A 20,521-nucleotide genomic window follows, 5' to 3' on the forward strand; every position below is an offset into this window, starting at 1 on the left:
ATCCAGGAGGATAACTATATGATTTTCTTTAGGTTCACCTTCTTATTTAGCGTCTCTCAAATCACGAGTTATAACCTCGAAGTTCTTAAATTATGGCTAGAATCCACTTATGAGTGAGTACATACCATATTTCTCTTTTTGGGTCTGGTATACCTCACTCAATAATGCGTTTTCAATTTCCATTCATTTGCATGCAAAATTCAAGATGTCATTGTTTTTTTACCGCTGATTAAAACTCTAATGTGTATATGTTACACACCTTTTTTAACCATTCTTCTATTGAGGGACACCTAGGTTGTTTCCAGGTTCTGGCTATTACAAATAGTGCAGCTATGAACATTGCTGAACAAATGCTTTTGTAGTATGATTGGGCATCTCTTGGGTATATTCCCAAGAGTGGAATAGCTGGGTCCTGAGGGAGGTTGACTCCCAGTTTCCTGAGAAACCGCCACATTGATTTCCACAGTGGCTGCACAAGTTTGCATTCCCACCAACAATGAATGAGAGTTCTCCTCACTCCACATCCTCTCCAACATAGACTATCATTGGTGTTTTTGATTTTAGCTATTCTGACGGGTGTAAGATGGTATCACAAAGTTGTTTTGATTTGCATTTCCCTGATCGCTAAGGAGGTTGAGCATGACCTTAAGTGTCTTTTGGCCATTCAAAGTTCTTTTGTTGAGAATTCTCTGTTCAGTTCAGTACACCATTTTTTAATTGGGTTAATTCGAGTTTTAGTGTCTAGTTTCTTGAGTTCTTTGTATATTTTGGAGATCAGACCTTTGTCTGATGAGGGCTTGGTGAAGATCTTCTCCCAATTAGTAGGTTGCCTTTTTGTCTTAATGACAGTGTCCTTTGCTTTACAGAAGCTTCTCAGTTTCAGGAGGTCCCACTTATTCATTGTTGCTCTTATTGTCTGTGCTACTAGGGTTCTACTTAGGAAGTGGTCTCCTGTGCCTATATCTTGTAGACTACTTCCCACTATCTCTTCTATCAGGTTCAATGTGGTCAGATTAATGTTGAGGTCTTTAATCCATTTGGACTTGAGTTTTATGCATGGTGATAGATATGGATCTATTTTCATTCTTCTACAGGTTGACATCCAGTTATGCCAGCACCATTTGTTAAAGATGCTTTCCTTCTTCCATTGTATATTTTCAGCTCCTTTGTCGAAAATCAGGTGTTCATAGGTTTGTGGGTTAATATCCGGGTCTTCTATTCAATTCCATAGGTGGGCTTCTCTGTTCTTATACCAATACCAAGCTGTTTTCAATACTGTAGCTCTGTAATAAGAGTTTGAAGTCAGGGATGGTAATGCCTCCAGAAGTCCCTTTATTGTATAAGATTGTTTTGGCTATCCTGGGTTTTTTGTTTTGCCATATAAACTTGATTATTGTTCTCTCAAGGTCTGTGAAGAATTTTTCTGGGATTTTGATGGGGATTGCATTGAATGTATAGATTGCTTTTAGTAGAATTGTCATTTTTACTATGTTGATCCTCCCAATCCAAGAGCAGGGGAGATTCTTCCATTTTCTGGTATCCTCTTCAATTTCTTTCTTCAAAACCTTTAAGTTCTTGTCAAATAGATGTTTCACTTCCTTGGTTAGAGTTCTCCCAAGAAACTTTATGCTATTTGTGGCTATCGTGAAAGGTGATGTTTCTCTGATTTCCCTCTCTGCTTCTTTATCCTTTGTGTATAGGAGGGCAACTGATTTTTTTGAGTTGATCTTGTATCCTGCCACATTACTAAAGGTGTTGATCAGCTGTAGGAGTTCTTTGGTAGAGTTTTTGAGGTCGCTTATGTACACCATCATATCTTCTGCAAATAATGAAAGTTTGACTTCTTCCTTTCCAATTCTAATCCCTTTGATCTCCTTATGCTGTCTTTTGCTATTGCTAGAATTTCAAGCACTATATTGAAGAGGTATGGAGAGAGTGGACAGCCTTGTCTTGTTCCAGATTTTAGTGGGATAGCTTTGAGTTTTTCTCCATTTAATTTAATGTTAGCTGTCGTTTTGTTGTAAATAGCTTTTATTATATTTAGGATTGAACTTTGTATCCCTAATCTCTCTAAGACCTTTATCATAAAGGGGTGTTGAATTTTGTCAAATGCTTTTTCAGCATCTAATGAAATGATCATATGGCTTTTCTCTTTCAGTTTATTTATATGATGGATTACATTGATAGATTTTCATATGTTAAACCAGCCCTACCTCTCTAGGATGAACCCTACATGATCATAATGTATAATTTTTTGGATATGTTCTTGGATTCTGATTGCCAGTATTTTATTGAGAATTTTTGCATCAATGTTAACGAGTGAGATTGGTCTGTAATTCTCTTTCTTTGTTAAGTCTTTGTGTGATTTTGGTATCAGGGTGACTGTAGCTTCTTACAAGGAGTTAGGCAATGACCCTTCCGTTTCTATTTTGTGAAACACATTGAGGAGTATAGGCATTAGCTCTTCTTGGAAGTTCTGGTAGAATTCTGTATTGAAACCATCTGGTCCAGGGCTTTTTTTGGTAGGGAGGTTTCTGATGACAGCTTCTATTTCCTCGCGACTTATAGGTCTATTTAAACTGCTCACCTGGTCTTGACTTAATTTTGGTACATGGTATTTATCTAAAAAAGTGTCCATTTCTTCCACATTTTCCAATTTTGTGACATACAGCCTTTTGTAGTAAGATCTAATAATTCTCTGAATTTCCTCTGTGTCTGTGGTTACGTCCCCCTTTTTTTTTTCCATTTCTGATCGTGTTAATTTGCGTGTTCTCTCTCTGCCATTTGATTAGTTTGGCTATGGGTTTGTCAATCTTGTTGATTTTCTCCAAGAACCAGCTTTTTGTTTCATTGATTCTTTGGATTGCTTTCTGTGTTTCAATTTTGTTGATTTCAGCCCTCAGTTTGATTATTTCCAGTCTTCTACTCCTCCTGGGTGAGTCTGCTTCTTTTTTCTAGAGCGTTCAGGTGTGCTGTTAAGTCTCTAATGTGTGCTTCCTCCGTTTTCTTTATGTGGGCATTTAGTGCTATGAACTTTCCTTTTAGCACTGCTTTCATAGTGTCCCATAGGTTTGGGTATATTGTGTCTTTATTTTCGTTGAATTGAAGGAAGACTTTAATTTCTCTCTTTATTTCTTCCTTGACCCAGGGATAGTTCAGTAGTTGACTGTTCAGTTTCCATGAGTTTGTAGGCTTTCTGGGGTTAGAATTGCTGTTGAATTCTAACTTTATTCCATGGTGATCTGATAGTACATAAGTGGTTACTACAATTTCTTTATATCTATGGGTGTTTACTTTGTTACCAATATGTGGTCAATTGTCAAGAAGGTTTCCTGAGATGTTGAGAAGAAGGTGTATTCTTTTCTGTTTGGGTGGAATGTTCTATAAATGTCTATTATGTCCTTTTGGTTCATTACATCTGTTAGTTATCTTATTTCTCTGTTAAGTTTCTGTCTGGTTGACCTGTCCATTGGTGAGAGAGGAGTGATGAAATCACCCACTATTAGAGTTTGGGGTTTGATGTATGTTTTGAGTTCTAGTAATGTTTCTTTTACATATGTGGGTGCTTTTATATTAGGTGCGTAGATATTCAGGATTGAGACTTCCTCCTGATGAATTGTTCCTGATATGAGTATAAAGTGTCCATCTCCGTCTCTTCTAATTGATTTTAGTTTAAAATCTATTTTGTTAGATATTAGTATAGCCACACCCACTTGTTTCTTTGATCCATTTGATTGGAGAAACTTTTCCCAACCCTTTACTCTGAGGTAGTGTCTGTCTTTGTGTTTGAGGTGTGTTTCTTGTAGGCAGCAGAATGTTGGATCCTGATTATGTATCCATTCTTTTAACCTGTGCCTTTTTATAGGTCAGTTGAGTCAATTGATATTAATGAACAGTGGTTGTTGACTCCGGTTACTTTTCCTGGTGCTATTGTTTGTGTGTTTCTCTTCTTTGAGTTGTGCTGTTGGAGGGTTGTCAGATGCTTGTGTTATTATGGGTGTTGTTGGCGTCCTTGGTTTGTGATTTTCCTTCTATTATTTTCTATAAGTCTGGGTTTGTGGCTACGCATTGTTTAAATCTGTTCTTTTTCTGGAATATCTTGTTTTCTCCATCGATGGGAAATGCCAGCTTTGCTGGGTATAGTAGTCTGGGCTTGCATCCTTGGTTTGTTAGTTTCTGCAGCACATCTATCCAAGACCTTCTGGCTTTCATGGTGTCCATTGAGAAGTCAGGTTTAATTCTGATAGGTTTCCCTTTATATGTTACTTGACCTTTTTCCCTTGCAGCTCTTAATATTTGTTCTTTATTCTGTATGTTTTGTGTTTTGATTATTATATGGCTGGGGATTTTTTTTGTTCCAGTCTATTTGGTGTTCTGTATGCTTCTTGTACTTTCTTAGGGATATCCTTCTTTAGATTGGGAAAGTTTTCTTCAATAATTTTGGTGAGTATATTTTCTGGGCCTTTGAACTGTAAATCTTCTCCTTCTTCTACACTTATTATTCTTAGGTTTGTCCTTTTCACGGTGTCCCAGATTTCCTGGATGTTTTGTGTTAAGAATTTGTTGGATTTTATTCTTTAATCAGTGAGTTTATTTCCTCTACAGTATCTTCAGTGTCTGAGATTCTTTCTTCTATCTCTTGTATTCTGTTGGTAATACTTGTCTCTGCAGTTCCTATTTGTTTACCCAGATTTTCCATATCCAGGCTTCCCTCGGTGTGTGTTTTCTTCATTACCTCCATTTCATTTTTTCAAGTTTTGAACTGTTTCCCTTACCTGTTTGATTGCTTTTTGTTGGATTTCTTGTTTTTCTTGGGTATCTTTGAGAGATTTATTCATTTCATCTACTTTTTTGTTTGTTATCTCCATTTCTTTATGGCAGATTTTCACCTCCTGTTTAAGTTCCTCTATTATTTTTATGTAGTTCCACTTAGAGTTGATTTCTTCTATTTCTTCTGGAGTAAGGTGTTCAATTCTTCTAGTTTTGTGATCCCTGGATTCTGGTGATGTCATGTTGCCTTTCAGGTTGTTGGAGGAATTCTTACATTGGTGCCTGCACATTTCTTCCTTCAAATGGAGCAAGAAGAGTCTTGGTGTCTTGGTGTCTTGGTTCAGTTTTTGCTGTGACTGACTCTCTGGGTGGATCTCTTCAGTGCAGGAGCAGGAACTATTCCTGTCCCTCTAGATGGAACTCCTCAGCACCCTCTGGATGGAACTCCTCAGCACAGACACAGGAATAGCTGATAGTCCAAGGACACAGGAGACAAAAGCGTGACCTCTCTGGATGAAAATCCTCAGCACTGAAGTAGGGATAGCTGGTATTCCAAGGTCACAGGAGACAAAAGGGCAAAGGTGGCGGAAGGGCAGAGTCAAGTGGAACACAGAAAGCCCTGCTGCAGGAGCTGGGGGGAGGGCTGTGCTCTCTTCCAGGATGGTCTGCCCCGGATAGCACACACTCACCCCTCTGGATGGAACTCCTCAGCACAGACACAGGGATAGCTGGTATTCCAAGGACACCGGAGACAAAAGGATGATCGTGGGGGCAGGGCAGCTTCGAGTAGAGTGGAACACAGAAGACCCTGCAGCAGAAGCTGGGGTTGGGGGACTGTGCTCTCTTCCAGGACAGTCCACCCGGGAGAGCACACACTCACCCCTCTGGATGGAACTCCTCAGCACTCAAACAGGGATAGCTGGTAGTCCAAGGACACTGGAGACAAAGGGCCAGAAGGAATCTTCTTTAATGACAGATTAGCAAGACACTTTTCTATGGTGTAGTAAAATGTTATGAGTCATTATATTGGTGCAACCACTAAGCAGAATAATAGTATTTAGCTTTTCCTGTGATTATGGTCCATCTAGTCTCAGGTTCATGGCCACCCAGACAGGATTAGGCATAGGTTCCATTTGTAGAGTGCATCTTAAACCAGATTAGATAGTTGGATTCTGTTATAGGGGCCAAAACACCTGTAACTAGACAGGTACGGGCCTAGATGTATAATCTACTGCAATTATTGTTTTAAGTTGGCCTAGTATGACACTGACTCCCAGTGACTTATCACTGTACTCAAAGATTAAGGCAACAATCAGCTATCATCAGAACAGTCTCATTAGTTGGTGGCAGTAAATGCACTCACAGTTGGTCAAGAAGCAGAGTACAAGAGACTTCAGAATGTTAAGCTATAAACTGGCATCTGTGTCACAGCCTGTGTGAGCCTGTGTAAAGGAGCTGTGGACTCAGTGTCAACTCTGGATGGGACAGTGTAGGCTGAGGCTGCTCTTTCATTTCTCAGCTGCCCAAACCCAAAATACTCACACAGAAACTGTATTAATTAAAACCTTGCTTGGCCTTTTATATTATTCATATTTATAGCTAGTTCTTACATCTTAAGTTAACTCATCTCTGCTAATCTGTGCATCACCTACGGAAAAGTTCCAGCGGGCTCTGGTGGGTGTCTTTCTCCTTTGGCAGCTGCATGGTGTCTCTCTGACTCCACTTACTTTCTCCCAGGATTCAGTTTAGTTTTCACATCTAGCTCTATTCTGCCCTGCCTACGCCCAAGTTTCTTTTTTATTCATTAACCAATAAAAACAACACCTGTACAGAAGGACTTCCCACAGAAGGACAGAGCACAGAATGTTTTTCCTAGGAGATGGTGTATTCCCTCTCTATGCTTTTATTTTTTAAAGCTAACTGCAAAGGTCACCCTTTGTTTGGCTTGCCTAAATAACAAAAGTGAGAAGGGCTTTGCATTACTTGTGAACTCTAATGGTTGGAGGCCTTGGTTACTCCACTTATATTTTGGTATATCCTTCAATCTGTGAAGATTTTACCTTGATGGCCAGGGTGGGTTGACAACAGCCCCCTCTTTCAAGGCTAAGGTATCATTGTGGAAGGGGAGAGGAAAAAGTGTAAGAGCAAGAGGTGTTGGTTTGTAAAAAAGAAAGAGGATAGTTCAAATACAGCAGATCAGCTGTCCATATAAACTCACAGTGATTGTGGTTATAACAGCATGCACAAGATTTGTTCAAGGAGTCAGAGAATTTCTAACATGGAGATTGGAGGCAGACAAGATTTTAACTCCTTTCTGAGTGGCTATTTACAATTCATGACTGCTAGGAGAGGGAGAGTGTATTTTCTTTAAAGAGTATGGACCCTGGGAGTTGACCCATACTCCAGGGGAATGACACATATCCGTGAGTGTATGGGTAGCACAAACTGTAGTTGATGGTTTTTTGAAAAAGAACACATAAAATTGGGTGGATTGGCAAGAGGGTATGAATTATGGAGGAGTTGGGGTAGGGATTATTGTAATAAAAATATGATATAAAATCCTGAAAGAACTAGTAACATGAGGATAAAATACCATAGTGTATTTTAAAAATTTTCCTTGATTTTTTATTATTTTATGAATAAATAATAAATTTATCAACACTAAATAGTCCTCCACAGATGTAACACCTAGAAACCATAGCAATTTCCAACATGGCAAGATATTTCTAAAGAAGCCAGCAGTAGTAGAAGTAGTAGAACTTATGTCTTGTCTGTAACCAAGAACTATCTAATCAGTTTGAGTAAAATCATGTCTGTGGCTGGAAATCTAGTCAACTACCTAGGGTTGTAAGGTCATGGGTCCTAGAGAGGACTCTAGGTGATACTTGCTATCTGCAGTTTACTAGAACAGCACAATTCCTAACTTCATTTTATATACCTTCCCTATACTCGCAGGTAAGTGTGGCTTTTACCACTTTTTAAAGAAACTTCTGTTTGCAACATGTGGAGACCATTGCAGAAACCCACAGCTGGTCAAGATGCAGAGATCAAGTTACTGTGAGGTGCCTGGCATCAGTGAATATATTTATAATGCAATTCCTGCTCCCAAGGTTCAGGAAACAGTGAGGAATAGGGGACAGAGGATTGTAAGGGCAGGAAGTCAATTGTGAGACGGTGTCTTGTAACACGAGGGCTGGCTTGTTGGCATTTATGTCCCGCCCGATACCCCATAGCCGGCAAATACCAAAGAAAATCACAAAGAGATCTCCATAAGTTATAAAACTGATTGGCCCATTAGCTCAAGCTTTGTAGTAGTTCTTATAACTTATGTTAGCCCATTATTCTAGTCTATGTTAGCCACATGGCTCAGTACATTTTTCAGTGGGGCAGATCATCTCCTGATTCTTTGGTGGTCTGGGCAGGACTTGGGAAAGAACTTCCTTCTTCTTAGAATTCTCCTGTCTCTACTTCCTGTCTGGTTGAGTCATCTATACTTCCTGCCTGGTCAATTAGTGCTTATTTAAAACATGATTGACACAATACAGGCAATTCTCAGGCACCAGTGTCTCATATAACAACAGGAGATCTGCAGTCATGATAACTGAACAGTTTGATTGCCTAAACAAGACCTGGACATGGAAGAATTAGAGGACGTGATTATGGGATGGGTTAGAGGGAGGAATGATGTAACTGTATTATTATTAAAATGAGAAGACCTTTTTATTATTTTATATGTATGGGTATTTTGCCTGAGTGTTATGCCTGTACACCATGTTTGTGACTAGTTACTGAAGTCAAAGAGTTTTAGAGATCATGGGGGCCTGGAGTTACAGATGGCTGTGAGCTGTCATACTGGTGCTGAAAATCAAACCTTGATCTTCTGGAAGAGCAGCCAGTGCTATTAAGTGCTGAGCAATCTCTCCAGCCTCCACAATTTTCTTTCAAACTCATTTTAAAAGTTTTCACTAATGAATCATTATTTCTATTGTGTATTGATAGTTTTCTCAAACTATACTTTAGGATATCTTTATGTTTGAAGTATTTTAGTAAGGCATCAAGCAGTGTATTAAACACAAGATGAAACACCATTTATACTTATTACTGCAAATCATAAAAGTAATAGAATTATATAACCACCATTGCTACTGTAGTACAAAGATGAAACTATGAAGAACATTTAAACCAAGATTTAATTAGTATCTGTAATATTAAATCTGTTATTCTAAACCCATTCTTTTTTCTTAGTCTATTACTTAGAGTAAACAATAAAGTGCCAGGGGCCCCTCCATACACACAAGTTATGCAGGAATCAATCAAAAGGTGGGAAACATTTGAACAAAATTTGCATATGTAGTGAACATGCTCCACCTGTGGTTATAATTCCCTAAACACTATAACTATTTACATAGAATTTATCCTAAGTTCAACACTTTCAGTAATCGAGATGATTTAAAGTATACAATAGGATGTACATTTTATATGGAAATACTGAGCCATTTAATGTAAGGCACTAAATGCATACATTTCAGCACCCTCATGGGATTCCTGAATCAATTCCCTGAGGATCCTCCAAGTAGATAGAACACGGTGCCTGGAGTCAAGATCCTCATGAAAGCTGCACATGGACAATATACAAAAGCATTCATTGCAATTGCTTTAACATTTGTTTGTTTTAACATTTTTTAGTGTGAAGACATATTTTTATTTCCTGAAAATACTTTATAAATAACTAAGAAATTTGAAACAATTATGAGGTTAGTGAGAAACCTGGTGTTAGGAATATTCCCAGTGCCTACAAGGATGACTGTAACTAAGACTCCTAGCAATAGCGGAGAGGGTGCCTGAACTTTCTTTCCTTATAATCAGGTTAGTGACTACCTTATCTGTCATCATAGAACCTAGATCCAGGAACTGATGGAAATAGATGCAGTGACCCACAGACAATGCTGGACGGAGCTCCCGGAGTTCAGCTGAATAGAGGGAGGAGATATCATATGAGCAAGGGGTGGGGTTTCATGATGGAGAAAACCACAGAGACAGCTGACCTGAGTTAATGGGAACTCACAGACTCTGGACTGTCAACTGGGACTCCTGCTCCATTGAACCAAACTAGGCCTTCTGAAAGTGGGGGACAGTTATGTGGCTTTATCTGTAGGCAGTTTGTGGGCGGTCCTGCCAGTGGGACCAGGGCTTATCCCCGGTGCATAAACTGGCTTTTTAAACCCCATTCACTATGGTGGGATACATTGCTCAGCCTTGATCCTGGGCAGGGAAGGGCTTGGTCCTGCTTCAACTTTGCATGCGAGATTTTGTTGACTCCTCAAGGGAGGCCTTACCTCTCTGAGGAAGTGCATGGGGATGACACAGGGGAGGGGGGAGAAGGGGTGAGAGGGGGAACTGTGGTTGTTATGTAAAATGAAATTTTTTTGAATAAAAGAAAAAATAAATGCCGTAAAGTTTCTCAGTAAGAAAGCTAAAATAAAAATTTAAAAGATATAGTTTATAGATGTCATATATTTTAATGAAAAGTTGACTCTTTACAGTAGCAGATTTCTCTACTTCTGAAAGAGCAGTGTGACCCTTTTAACTGAGTCATGAAAGGCCTGTTTGACTTGCTTGTTCCTCAAGGTGTAAATGAAGGGGTTCAGCATGGGAGCAATGGAAGTGGTCAGCACTATCACACCCTTGTTGATAGCCACTGAGTCCTTTGCTGAAGGTTTGACGTAGATGAAGATGCAGCTTCCATAAGTGATGGAAACCACAATCATGTGGGACGAGCAGGTAGAAAAGGCCTTTTTCCTCTGCTGGGCAGAAGGGAATCTGATAATGGTCCTGATTATGTATGCATAGGAAAGAACCACACACACAAGGGTCATGATAAATGTCAGTACCGCACAAACTATCACTATCTGCTCTATGAGCCACGTGTCTGTGCATGAGATCTTCAGGAGAGGGGACGCATCACAGACAAAGTGGTCAATAGCATTAGAGTCACAGAATTCCAGGTTGAGTCCCAGGCTAAGTGGTGGCAGGATCACCAACAAGCCAGCTGCCCAGCAACAGAAGATAAGTCTGTTACAGATCTTGCTGTTCATGATGGTGGTATAATGCAGGGGTTTGCAGATGGCGACATATCTGTCATAGGACATAACGGCCAGCAGAAAAAATTCTGTCACACCAAAAAGATCAGTAAAAAATAGTTGAGAGGCACAGTCATTATATGAAATTGTCCTGTCACCTGTTGAGATGTTGTATAAGTATCTGGGAATGCAAGCAGTTGTAAATGAGATTTCTAAGAAGGCAAAATTTTGTAGGAAAAAGTACATGGCAGTTTTTAGGTGTGAATCTATAAAGATGAGGAAGATGATTGTGAGATTTCCAGTTATACTGAGCAGGTAGGTGAGAAACAGACAGAATAAGATCAGAATTTTCAGCTTTGGGTCATCAGTCAGTCCCAGGAGGACGAATGTTGTCACTGTGTGGTTTCTCATAATTGAATTGGTACCTTTATCCAGTCTGCATTGAAAATTCAGGGTTATCTGTTCAGGAGTAGCAATTAAGGAAAAATATTATGAAACCCCACTCATATGCGTTCACTCATGATTGCAGACATAAACATACTGGTTGCTTAGATCTAACAAATAGGTAGTTTGGTCTTTTCAGGGTAGAGTTAGAAAATCAAATTGCCTTATGTATACCACATTTCAAAATGTTATGGGTGCTTTCTTCTCTATGCATCCGATTCTTAATTTATCATTTTTTGTTTAATTGTCTTTTGAGTTTATGTGTTTCCAAGCATTTTGGGTTGGATGCTAATGCTTCATGACCCTTACTTCCTCCGTAGAGGTAGAATCCTGAAGTCAAATCTCAAACTCTCTTTGACCTTTTCATGTATTTCTTGAGATTTTGTTATTTATAAAAGTCACACATAGTTTGCTCTTATAGGCCTTTTATTTGCTGTCTAACATGTTGGGGGCTAGTATTATAATCACGAACTTTCATGTTTTCTTTAAATAGTCCTTTCCTTAGTTATTACCCATTTCTTCCTCTTAATTTTTCAGTTCAAAATTTTGTTATATTCCTATCGTGGAATAAAGAAAGGAAATATGTTGAGGGTAGGCTTATTGTATTATATGATCAGTTATATATAAAATACACTTTTGCTTAGATCACCACTATTACTTTTTAATTTTGGAATGCACTATAAATATCACTATATTTTTACTGTTAAGTAAAAATGCCACACTTAACTGTTAAGCCTGTCTTCAATGATATCGCAGCTTCACTTGCACTTAGTTTATTATGGAAATAATAATATTATTCATACATATTCCATGTTAAAACACCAAAAATGAGGTGCTTGTGAGTAGCAGACATGTTTGAACTTCTTCAGCATCCTGAGCCATGATTTTTTCTGTTAACATGTTCTGTTGTCCATATACCAAAGTCACATTTTGTCTGTTACTTAAATTGAACAATCTTTAACAAAATTAATCAGACACTATGAAATTTGTGTTTTAATTTATGGACACTGTGAGTAGAGTGGGTATTTTTAACCACACAATATTCATAGCATTCTTTCATAGCTTACCTTTGTGACCTATGTGTTTTGTCTGTCACCTTCCTTCTTTGTAATTTTGAGTCATTTGTTTTTCTTGCTGAAGTCTTTATGTAGCCCATTGTGCTTTATTATTTGTTAACATAACTCTGTGTTTTCTTGAGCTTTTAATCTCCAATAATTATTACTCCTCATATCAGAAAATGCCTGGAATACAAGTCGAAAATGAAATATTTGATGTCCATACCTGTATTCTATTTTACTTTGTATCTTTAATTCAAACTAGTATGTTATGATCAGTAAGTTTTTACAGTATGTTACATACTGAACTTTTACAAGAGGCTACATATTGAACCTTTAAAATGAGTTACATACTTACAAAGCCACTAAACCTTTACAATAGGTTGCACATTTACATACTTACTGAAACTTTACAATAAATTACATACTTACTGAACCTTTGCAATAGGTTACATACTTAGCTATCTTTCATTGCCTGGGATCCAGCCTCAAGCAGCACAGGGCTCAAAGGGAATCCTCCATACTATGTTAGGGGGTAAGGAGAAAGACTCTCTCTCTCTCGTTCTTGCTCTCTCTCTTTCTCTCTCTGGTTTCCTTCTTTATTATCTGTATCCTCTATTCTTGATTTCCTGGTGGTTTCCTTCTTTCACTCTAGATGTTTTACTTCTAACTCAATCTTTATTCTTGATGTTTTCCATCTAATTTTATCTTTATGCTTTCTTATTCTTTCATTCCTGATGTTTTCCTTCTAACTCTTTGTTTTTGTCCACACAGCTTAAATACCTTAGCAAAATCTTTTACACAATATCAAAACTACAATGTGGTTACATCTTGCTTTTCGTGTGACTGATGACAATGAAAACAAGTGAAAAACAGCATGTCATCCTTATCCCTTCCATGATTGAACATTTTACTTGTTATAGGGGAAAAATTGTCCACAAGAAATCACATGCATTCTTACACAAACAACTTGTCATAGATTAACAGAGTAAAAGCAAGTAAGCTATTTTTCTCAGTCAGGTCTTTTTCTGGAAGTTTGCATTTTGCAGTTACAAAGATAGGACCAACCACTTTATTACCTATCTTGAAAGGTAATCTTATAAAGAATCTTAAAAGTATCACAAATATATACTTTTATACATGGAAAACAACCATTTAGCTCTACCTTAAGTCTTTAGGGTGCATACCTACTCATTGATAATTTTTTATATCAAGAGTTTGAGGGCAGAAATGGGTATAAGGAATTAATCATCACTTTTGGTCATCAACCAATTCTAGCAAGAAAGGCGTATCCTCTAATGATAGTTGGGCTGTGGCCTCAGTTCTCATCGTTGCTTAATATAACCTTATTAATGGCTATACCTATCCAATATCAAACACTTTGAAATGATATTTCAATTGGGACTACATTAGAGTGTCTATTTTTAATTTTAACACAGTCTGTGAAGACTGTAACTAGAGAAACATGGGATCTGAATCTCAAAAAAAAAACCCTGTAGTTGAAAGAACAGAATTCATCCTATTCAAACTTCTGGCAATTGTTCATAGCCTTGTTCTCTCTTAGTTATTTAAGCACATTGATTCTTCTAAATATTATTTGAAAATGATTATTTCTAGTGATCACTGACTAAATCTATTCATGTCTACAAAAATAGTAGTCTGGGAATGCATAGAGGTTTAAATTTTCTGTTTTTAATCAATTGCATCAACTTTCCAAAAAAGAATGCAGTGCCGTCATAAGAAAGTAATTTTCTTACTTCTTCTATCCCTGAAAAATAGTTTCAAAGGAATGTCTGGAAGTTTGCGAAGAGCTGATATTCTGACCCCTTTTGCTCAGAGAGAGGGTTTTCTAATATCAAGCTTGATTCTTATTAATGTACCATGTCTACAGCAAATAAAAAAAAGAGTCCTCAGTGGCTCAGACTCAGAAATAGCTAATGAATTATCTGTGGGAGCAGGGCCTTTGGAGATTCAATGAAGCATCAAAATCATTTAAAATAAACTGCAAGGAAAATGTAGAATTTAATTAAAAGAAAACCAAGCCCAGTTTCTTATAATTAATCCTTGTTATGCCAGGTGCAAAATATTTTGGTCTCATTTTCTGTATTATCAATTTGTTATGCAATAAATACTTTACACGGGTTTAAAATATCACTGTTTTATTCTATGAAAAATGTTTTAATTTTATTTTTAAAAGTTAAATTTTTAATAAATATTAATCTGAATATGTGTACATTATTTGTGTTTTTGCATATGGGTGTGTGTGCCACAGTGATGTGTGGATGTCTGAGAACAAGTTTGTGGAGCAGTTTCTCTCCTTCCACTATTACATGGATTTAGGGGCTAAAATTCAGGTTTCCAGGCCTATATCAGTGTTTACTCCATGAAGAATCTTGATGGTTCCTGAGTATTATTTTTGCAAGCCAAACTATGGGGCTGAGGAGATGGCTCAGTGCCAAGAGTAATGTGAAGGCAGGAGAACCCACAGATGGTTATAGGCCTGAGATCCTGGTGATCAACAAAAGGATGACATTACTACAAATAATATAGAATGTGCTGTGGGACAATGCTCTTGTAAATGGCAAAGACTGTTTGTATTGGTTTAATAAAAATGCTGATGGGCCAGTAGCTAGGCAGGAAGTATAGGCAGGGCAACCAGACTAGGAGAATTCTGGGAAGAGAAAATACAGAGACACAGTATCCTGTCACATTACTGAAGGTGCTTATCAGCTGTAGGAGTTTCCTTGTAGATTTTTTTGGGTCACTTATGTATTCTATCATATAATCTGCAAATAGCAAAAGTTTGACTTCTTCCTTTCTAATTTGTATCCCCTTAATCCTTTTCTGTTGTCTTATTGCTCTAACTAGAACTTTGAGTACTATGTTGAATAGACATGCGGAGAGTGGACAACCTTATTTTGTTCCTGATTTTAGTGGAATCACTTTGAGTTTCTCTGCATTTAATTTGATGTTGGTTGTTGGCTTGATGTGTATTGCTTTTATTATGTTGATATATGTTCCTCATATCTCTGATCTTTATCATGAAGGGGTGCTGGATTTGTCAAATGATTTTTCAACATCTAATGAAATGATCATATGTTTTTTCTTTCAGTTTATTTATATAGTGGATTACATTGATAGATTTTTTTGTATGTTGAGCCATCCCTGTATCTCTGGGATCAAGCCAACTTGATCATAGGGGATGATTTTTAAAAAATGTGTTCTTGGATTCAATTTGTCAGTATTTTATTGTGTATTTTTGCATCAGTTTTCATAAGGGAGATTGATCTGTAATTCTATTTCTTAGCTGAGTATTTGTGTGGTTTGGGTGTCAGGGTAACTATAGCCTCATGACCTTTTAGTGTGTGCAGCACATCTGTCCATGACCTTCTTGCTTTCAGTGTTTTCCACTGAGAAATTGGGTGTAATTCTGATATGTCTGCCTTTAAATTTTACCTGGTCTATTTTCTTGGCAGCTCTTAATAGTCTTTCTTTATTCTGTATGTTTAGTGCTTTGATTATTATATGGCAAGGGGAATTTTTTTTTGGTCCAGGCTATTTGGTGTTCTGTAACTTCTTTTTCCTTCATTAGCATATCATTCTTTAGGTTGGGAAAGTTTTCTTCTATTTTGTTGAATATATTTTCTGTATATTTGAGCTGGAGTTCTTCTCCTTCTTCGATTATTCTTAGGTTTGGTCTTTTCATGGTGTCCCAGATTCCTTGGATGTTTTATGTTAAGAATTTGTTGGATTTAATACTCACTTTGACTGATACTTCTATTTCCTTTATCATATTTTCAATACCTGAGATTCTCTTTTCTATGCTTGCATCTATAGTTCCTGTTTGCTTTCCCAGATTTTCCATTTCCATAATTCCATTGATTTGTGTTTTTCTTATTTCCTCTGTTTCAGTTTTCATGTCTTTTACTGGTTGAACTGTATGCTTTACCTGTTTGATTGCTTTCTTTTGGTTTTCTTTAAGAAATTTATTGATTTCTTCCGTTTTTTTATCTTTCCCTCCATTTCTTTAAGAGAATTTTTCATTTCTTCTTTAAGAATCTGTATCATCTTCATAAAGTTATATTTAAGGTCATTTTCTTCTGCTTCTTCTGGGTAAGGATCAGGTCTTCTTGTTGTATGACCCCTGGGTTCTGGTGTTGCCATGTTGCTTTTTAGGTTGTGGAATGTAATCTTAATTGGCACCTACTCATCTCTTCCTGCAATTTGTGCAGGCAGGGTCTTTGCTTCTTGTTGCAATCCTTGAAGTCAGTGTCTGTGTCTCAATAATCTTCTCTTGGACCCATCCTTGTGGTTGCTGTTTGTTTCTTAGGGGACTGTTCTTGATTTGCTCTCTTCAGCCTTTATCTGTGTCTCAGGGATTCATTGATGTCTCTGGTGTTGGGTGGGTTTGGGTGGGAGTGGAACTTGTAGACAGGGTCTGATTGATGGGGGAGTGTTGCAGCAGAATGCCTGCCTTCAGGAGGCTTGCCTGCTGGTCAAGTTCTGCTCTGTTCATCTGGGGAGCTGGTCACTAACCTCTTGGTTTGCTCTGTGGAGTTGCCACAAATGGCAGATTCTCAGTGTGTTCACTGGAAGGAGTAAAGCAGTGTGAACCACCAGGATCTGCATAGACCACTGAGAATTGTGGCAGAGAAGCACAAGTGACCATAGAAGGTGATCTGCTACAGAGCTGAGAATGACATTGGGGGATTAAATTTGGAGGAGAGAACGAGAGTGAAAATTGTCTACTTGATTCCTCAGTCATCATGGGTCCCTGTAAAGGGAATCAGTGACTGTCTTATTAATTTTCCCACTGCTTTGCATAAATTTTTATGTTTCTAGTCTTCTATTCATTTCTTCATTTTATATGAATGCCACATGTCTTAGGTTTTTGCTGTCACAGTTAACTACCCCCGGAGAAATCCCAGGAAAAGTTGTTTAACAAGAACTTAAATCAGTTTATTGTTCACCTAAATGGTTTATGGAGGTTTCAAATTTGATGGTCACTGGAAAGGTCTTCCTAGAGTGGTTTTGAGAGGAAATATTAATAAGAACATTCATAACCACCATGAAGCGTAAAAAGTCATTTTAAGAAGTGTAATCTTTTTTCTAAGTGGAAATGGATAATGAATACTTTTATGGGCCACATCTGTCAATGGTACATACATCATTTCCACACTCTCTTGATTAGCTTCAGCATAAAATAAAAAGGCACACCTGAAAGTGTGGAAAACATGGTAGAAAACCACCAACTATTGTGTTTCCAGGAATAACAGTCAGACAACAATTTTAGGTTCCCTGCAAGACTAAACATATTCAAAAAGTTTATTTTTAACGGTAAGGAATGTCATGGTTCATAGTATTTAAGCTGAAAGAGAAAATGTGAGTATAAAAAGATTATAAAACAAGTATGTGGAAAAATATAGCACAGCTTCAGATCCTGTGCTTTTTCACCCGTCTTTCTGTCTAGCATGCCTCAATTTATTTTACACCTTTGACAGGAGCACAAGCTTTTTAATTGAGTAATTGAAAGCTTGTTTCACTTGCTTGTTTCTCAGTGCATAAATAAAAGGATTTAACATTGGTGAAACCGATATGATGAGAAGTGAAATCCCTTTGTTGATAGCTACGTCACTCCTGGATGAAGGTTTGATGTAGATGAAGAAGCAGCTGCCATAAGTAATGGACACCACAATCATGTGGGAAGAGCAGGTGGAAAACGCCTTTTTCCTTTGCTGGGCCGAGGGAAATCTCAGAATGGTCTTGATGATGTAAACGTAGGAGAGGACAACACACACGAAGGTGATGATGAAGGTCAGCACCGCACCAGCGATCACCATCTGCTCTAACAACCACGTATCTGAACAAGAGATTTTCAGGAGAGGAGCTGCATCACAACAGAAATGGTCAATGATGTTTGAGTCACAGAAGTCCAGGCCCAAGCCTAGACTGATAGGGGGGACAAGGATGCTCAGTGCTGCTACCCAACAGAAGAAGATGAAATTCCTGCAGACTCTACCGTTCATGATGGTCATGTAATGCAGAGGTTTACAGATGGCCACGTAGCGGTCGTAGGACATGACAGCCAGAAGAAAAAATTCTGTTGCTGCAAAGAGGTCTATAAAGAATAGCTGAGCGACACAACCCGTATAGGTAATGGACTTGTCCCCAGACGATATGCTATACAAAAATCGGGGAATACAAGCAGTTGTTAGTGAAATTTCCAAGAAGGAGAAATTTTTGAGAAAAATATACATAGGTGTTTTAAGGCTGGGGTCAGTCAGAGTAAGAGTGATGATGGTTATGTTCCCAGAAAAACTCAACATGTAAGAAAGGAGCAGAAAGAGAAAAAGAAGAATTTTCAGTCTAATGTCATCTGTCAGACCCAGCAAGATGAAGGTTGTCACTGTTCGGTTTCTCATTCCTGATTATTGTCTCTTGACCAGCCTGGTTGAAAAATAAGAAAGACATTATTTGCAAAACTTCAGAATTTAGTCAGATGCTAACCTCACGGCAAGTTAGCTTGCCGTTCCTCTACTGCCGTTGGGTAGTGAAGAAGCAAGCGCGCAGTGCATGCTGGCCTTTGATCTTCCTTTTGTGTCATACAGCAGCTCATAGTTGAATCACAGATTTCATACCGATACCCTCCGTCTGCAGTCTAGCTGGAATCGATGCCAATTTAATGCATAATCTTATAAACATTATCCCACAAGAATTGCCTTTAAATCAATTGCTTTTGTTCCAACACTTCTGCTTTCTTCCAACTGCTGTTCCTAGACAAGATTTTAGAACTGCTGAAATAAACAAAGATATCTGTTAAGATATCTTTTAAAAAACTTTTATTTTAAAATTTTTAAAATTGTATTTTAAAAAAAAGGTATCTGTTAAGATAATCTTAGTATTATGTTCATATTTAATGTTAGTTATTAACTTGTACATAACTAGCACACAGTTGCAGTATAGTCCTATGTTTAATGCTTTTTAGTGTTTTTTAAAAGATTCATTTAGGTTACTAGGTGTGGTGGCACACACCATCCTGGTACTTTGGAGTCAGAGGTATGTAGATCTCTGTGAATTAGAGGTCAGCCTAGTATGCAAAAGGAGTTCCAGAACAACCAGGGCTATGTAGACAGACCCTGTCTCAAAACTTCCTCACAAAAAAGATCAATTTAGATCCGTTTCGGTTAAAATGTTTTTAGATTTTTGCCATATTGATTTGTATTTTCATACATATGAATATGTATTTTCTGTATGTGACAATTAGTGCTGATTGTATTTTCCTCTGGATGCCACAATAGAATATCTACAAAGTATAATTTTGTGATTCAAAATACAGGCTCAGGTCTGAGGCAGAGATCAACAAAAGAACAGTACTGAGATTCAGACCAGGGTCATTTGAGGAAACAGGACTGGGCCAGTGACCTAGGCCAGAGCAGAAATGAGGTGGTGAGCTCCATGGGAGCGAGACAGAGCCAGCTACCAAGGACAGAGCGGGCCTGAGAAGATGAGCTCCATGGGAACAGGAATGGATCCAGACCAGTGACATTTGTAGAGGCAGAACTGAGCCAGCAACCTGAGCTATAGCAGACCTGAGTCAGCAAACTCCACAGGAGCAGGTACAGGGGAGCAACTACTACTGAGTGAGTGGGCCAGAGACGGAGACTGCTGCAGGTCCTGGCGCGAGTCTGGGACCTTCCGTGAGTAGACCTAAGCCAGGACCCCTGTGGTTCTGGGCATGAGTCTGGAACCTTCAAGGGATTAGGGAGGAACCAGAGATCTCTACAGGTGCAGGCATGAGTCTGGGACCTCTGAGGGAGTAGGCCTGAGCCAGGTCCTTTGGTGGTCTGGGAACATCCGAGCCTGAGAACTCCAAGGGAGTAGATCAGAGCCAGAGTCCTTTACAGGACCAACCACAAGCCAGGACCTCTGCAGGAATGGATTCAGACCAGGGACATTTACAGAAACAGGTATGAGTCAAGAACCTAGGCTAGAGCAGACCTGAGACAGCAAACTTTGAGGGAGTGGAGCAAAGCCCAGGAGCATTGAGCAACCTCCAGGAACACAGAGTGACCAATGGGGTAAATAGAACTGTGGCACTGACTGTACCACGAGGAACAACCATCTGCACCTTGGATTAACTGGCACTTAGAAAATTTATCAGCAGAATCACAG

General features: G+C 38.4%; 2 protein-coding genes across 2 annotated transcripts; both read right to left on the reverse strand.

The window, feature by feature from the left end:
• Positions 1-10,325: 10,325 nt before the first annotated feature.
• LOC148117748 (olfactory receptor 6C2-like) lies at positions 10,326-11,261 on the reverse strand. The gene has a single exon (XM_087902192.1). It carries the CDS (start codon positions 11,259-11,261, stop codon positions 10,326-10,328), a length of 936 nt encoding a protein of 311 aa, XP_087758318.1.
• A 6,574-nt stretch (positions 11,262-17,835) lies between these two features.
• Positions 17,836-18,771, reverse strand: LOC125389892 (olfactory receptor 6C2-like). The gene has a single exon (XM_048418610.3). The coding sequence runs from the start codon at positions 18,769-18,771 to the stop codon at positions 17,836-17,838; it is 936 nt and encodes a 311-aa protein (XP_048274567.3).
• Positions 18,772-20,521: the final 1,750 nt, after the last annotated feature.

This window comes from Myodes glareolus, chromosome 26 (genome assembly GCF_982192425.1).
Source record: "Myodes glareolus chromosome 26, mMyoGla1.1, whole genome shotgun sequence".
Lineage (NCBI taxonomy): Eukaryota > Metazoa > Chordata > Mammalia > Rodentia > Cricetidae > Myodes > Myodes glareolus.

What these genes read in the sequence shown, in the direction of transcription:
- LOC148117748 (XM_087902192.1), bottom strand. Translation starts at nt 11,261, where the DNA reads ATGAGAAACCACACAGTGACAACATTCGTCCTCCTGGGACTGACTGAT.
- LOC125389892 (XM_048418610.3), bottom strand. Translation starts at nt 18,771, where the DNA reads ATGAGAAACCGAACAGTGACAACCTTCATCTTGCTGGGTCTGACAGAT.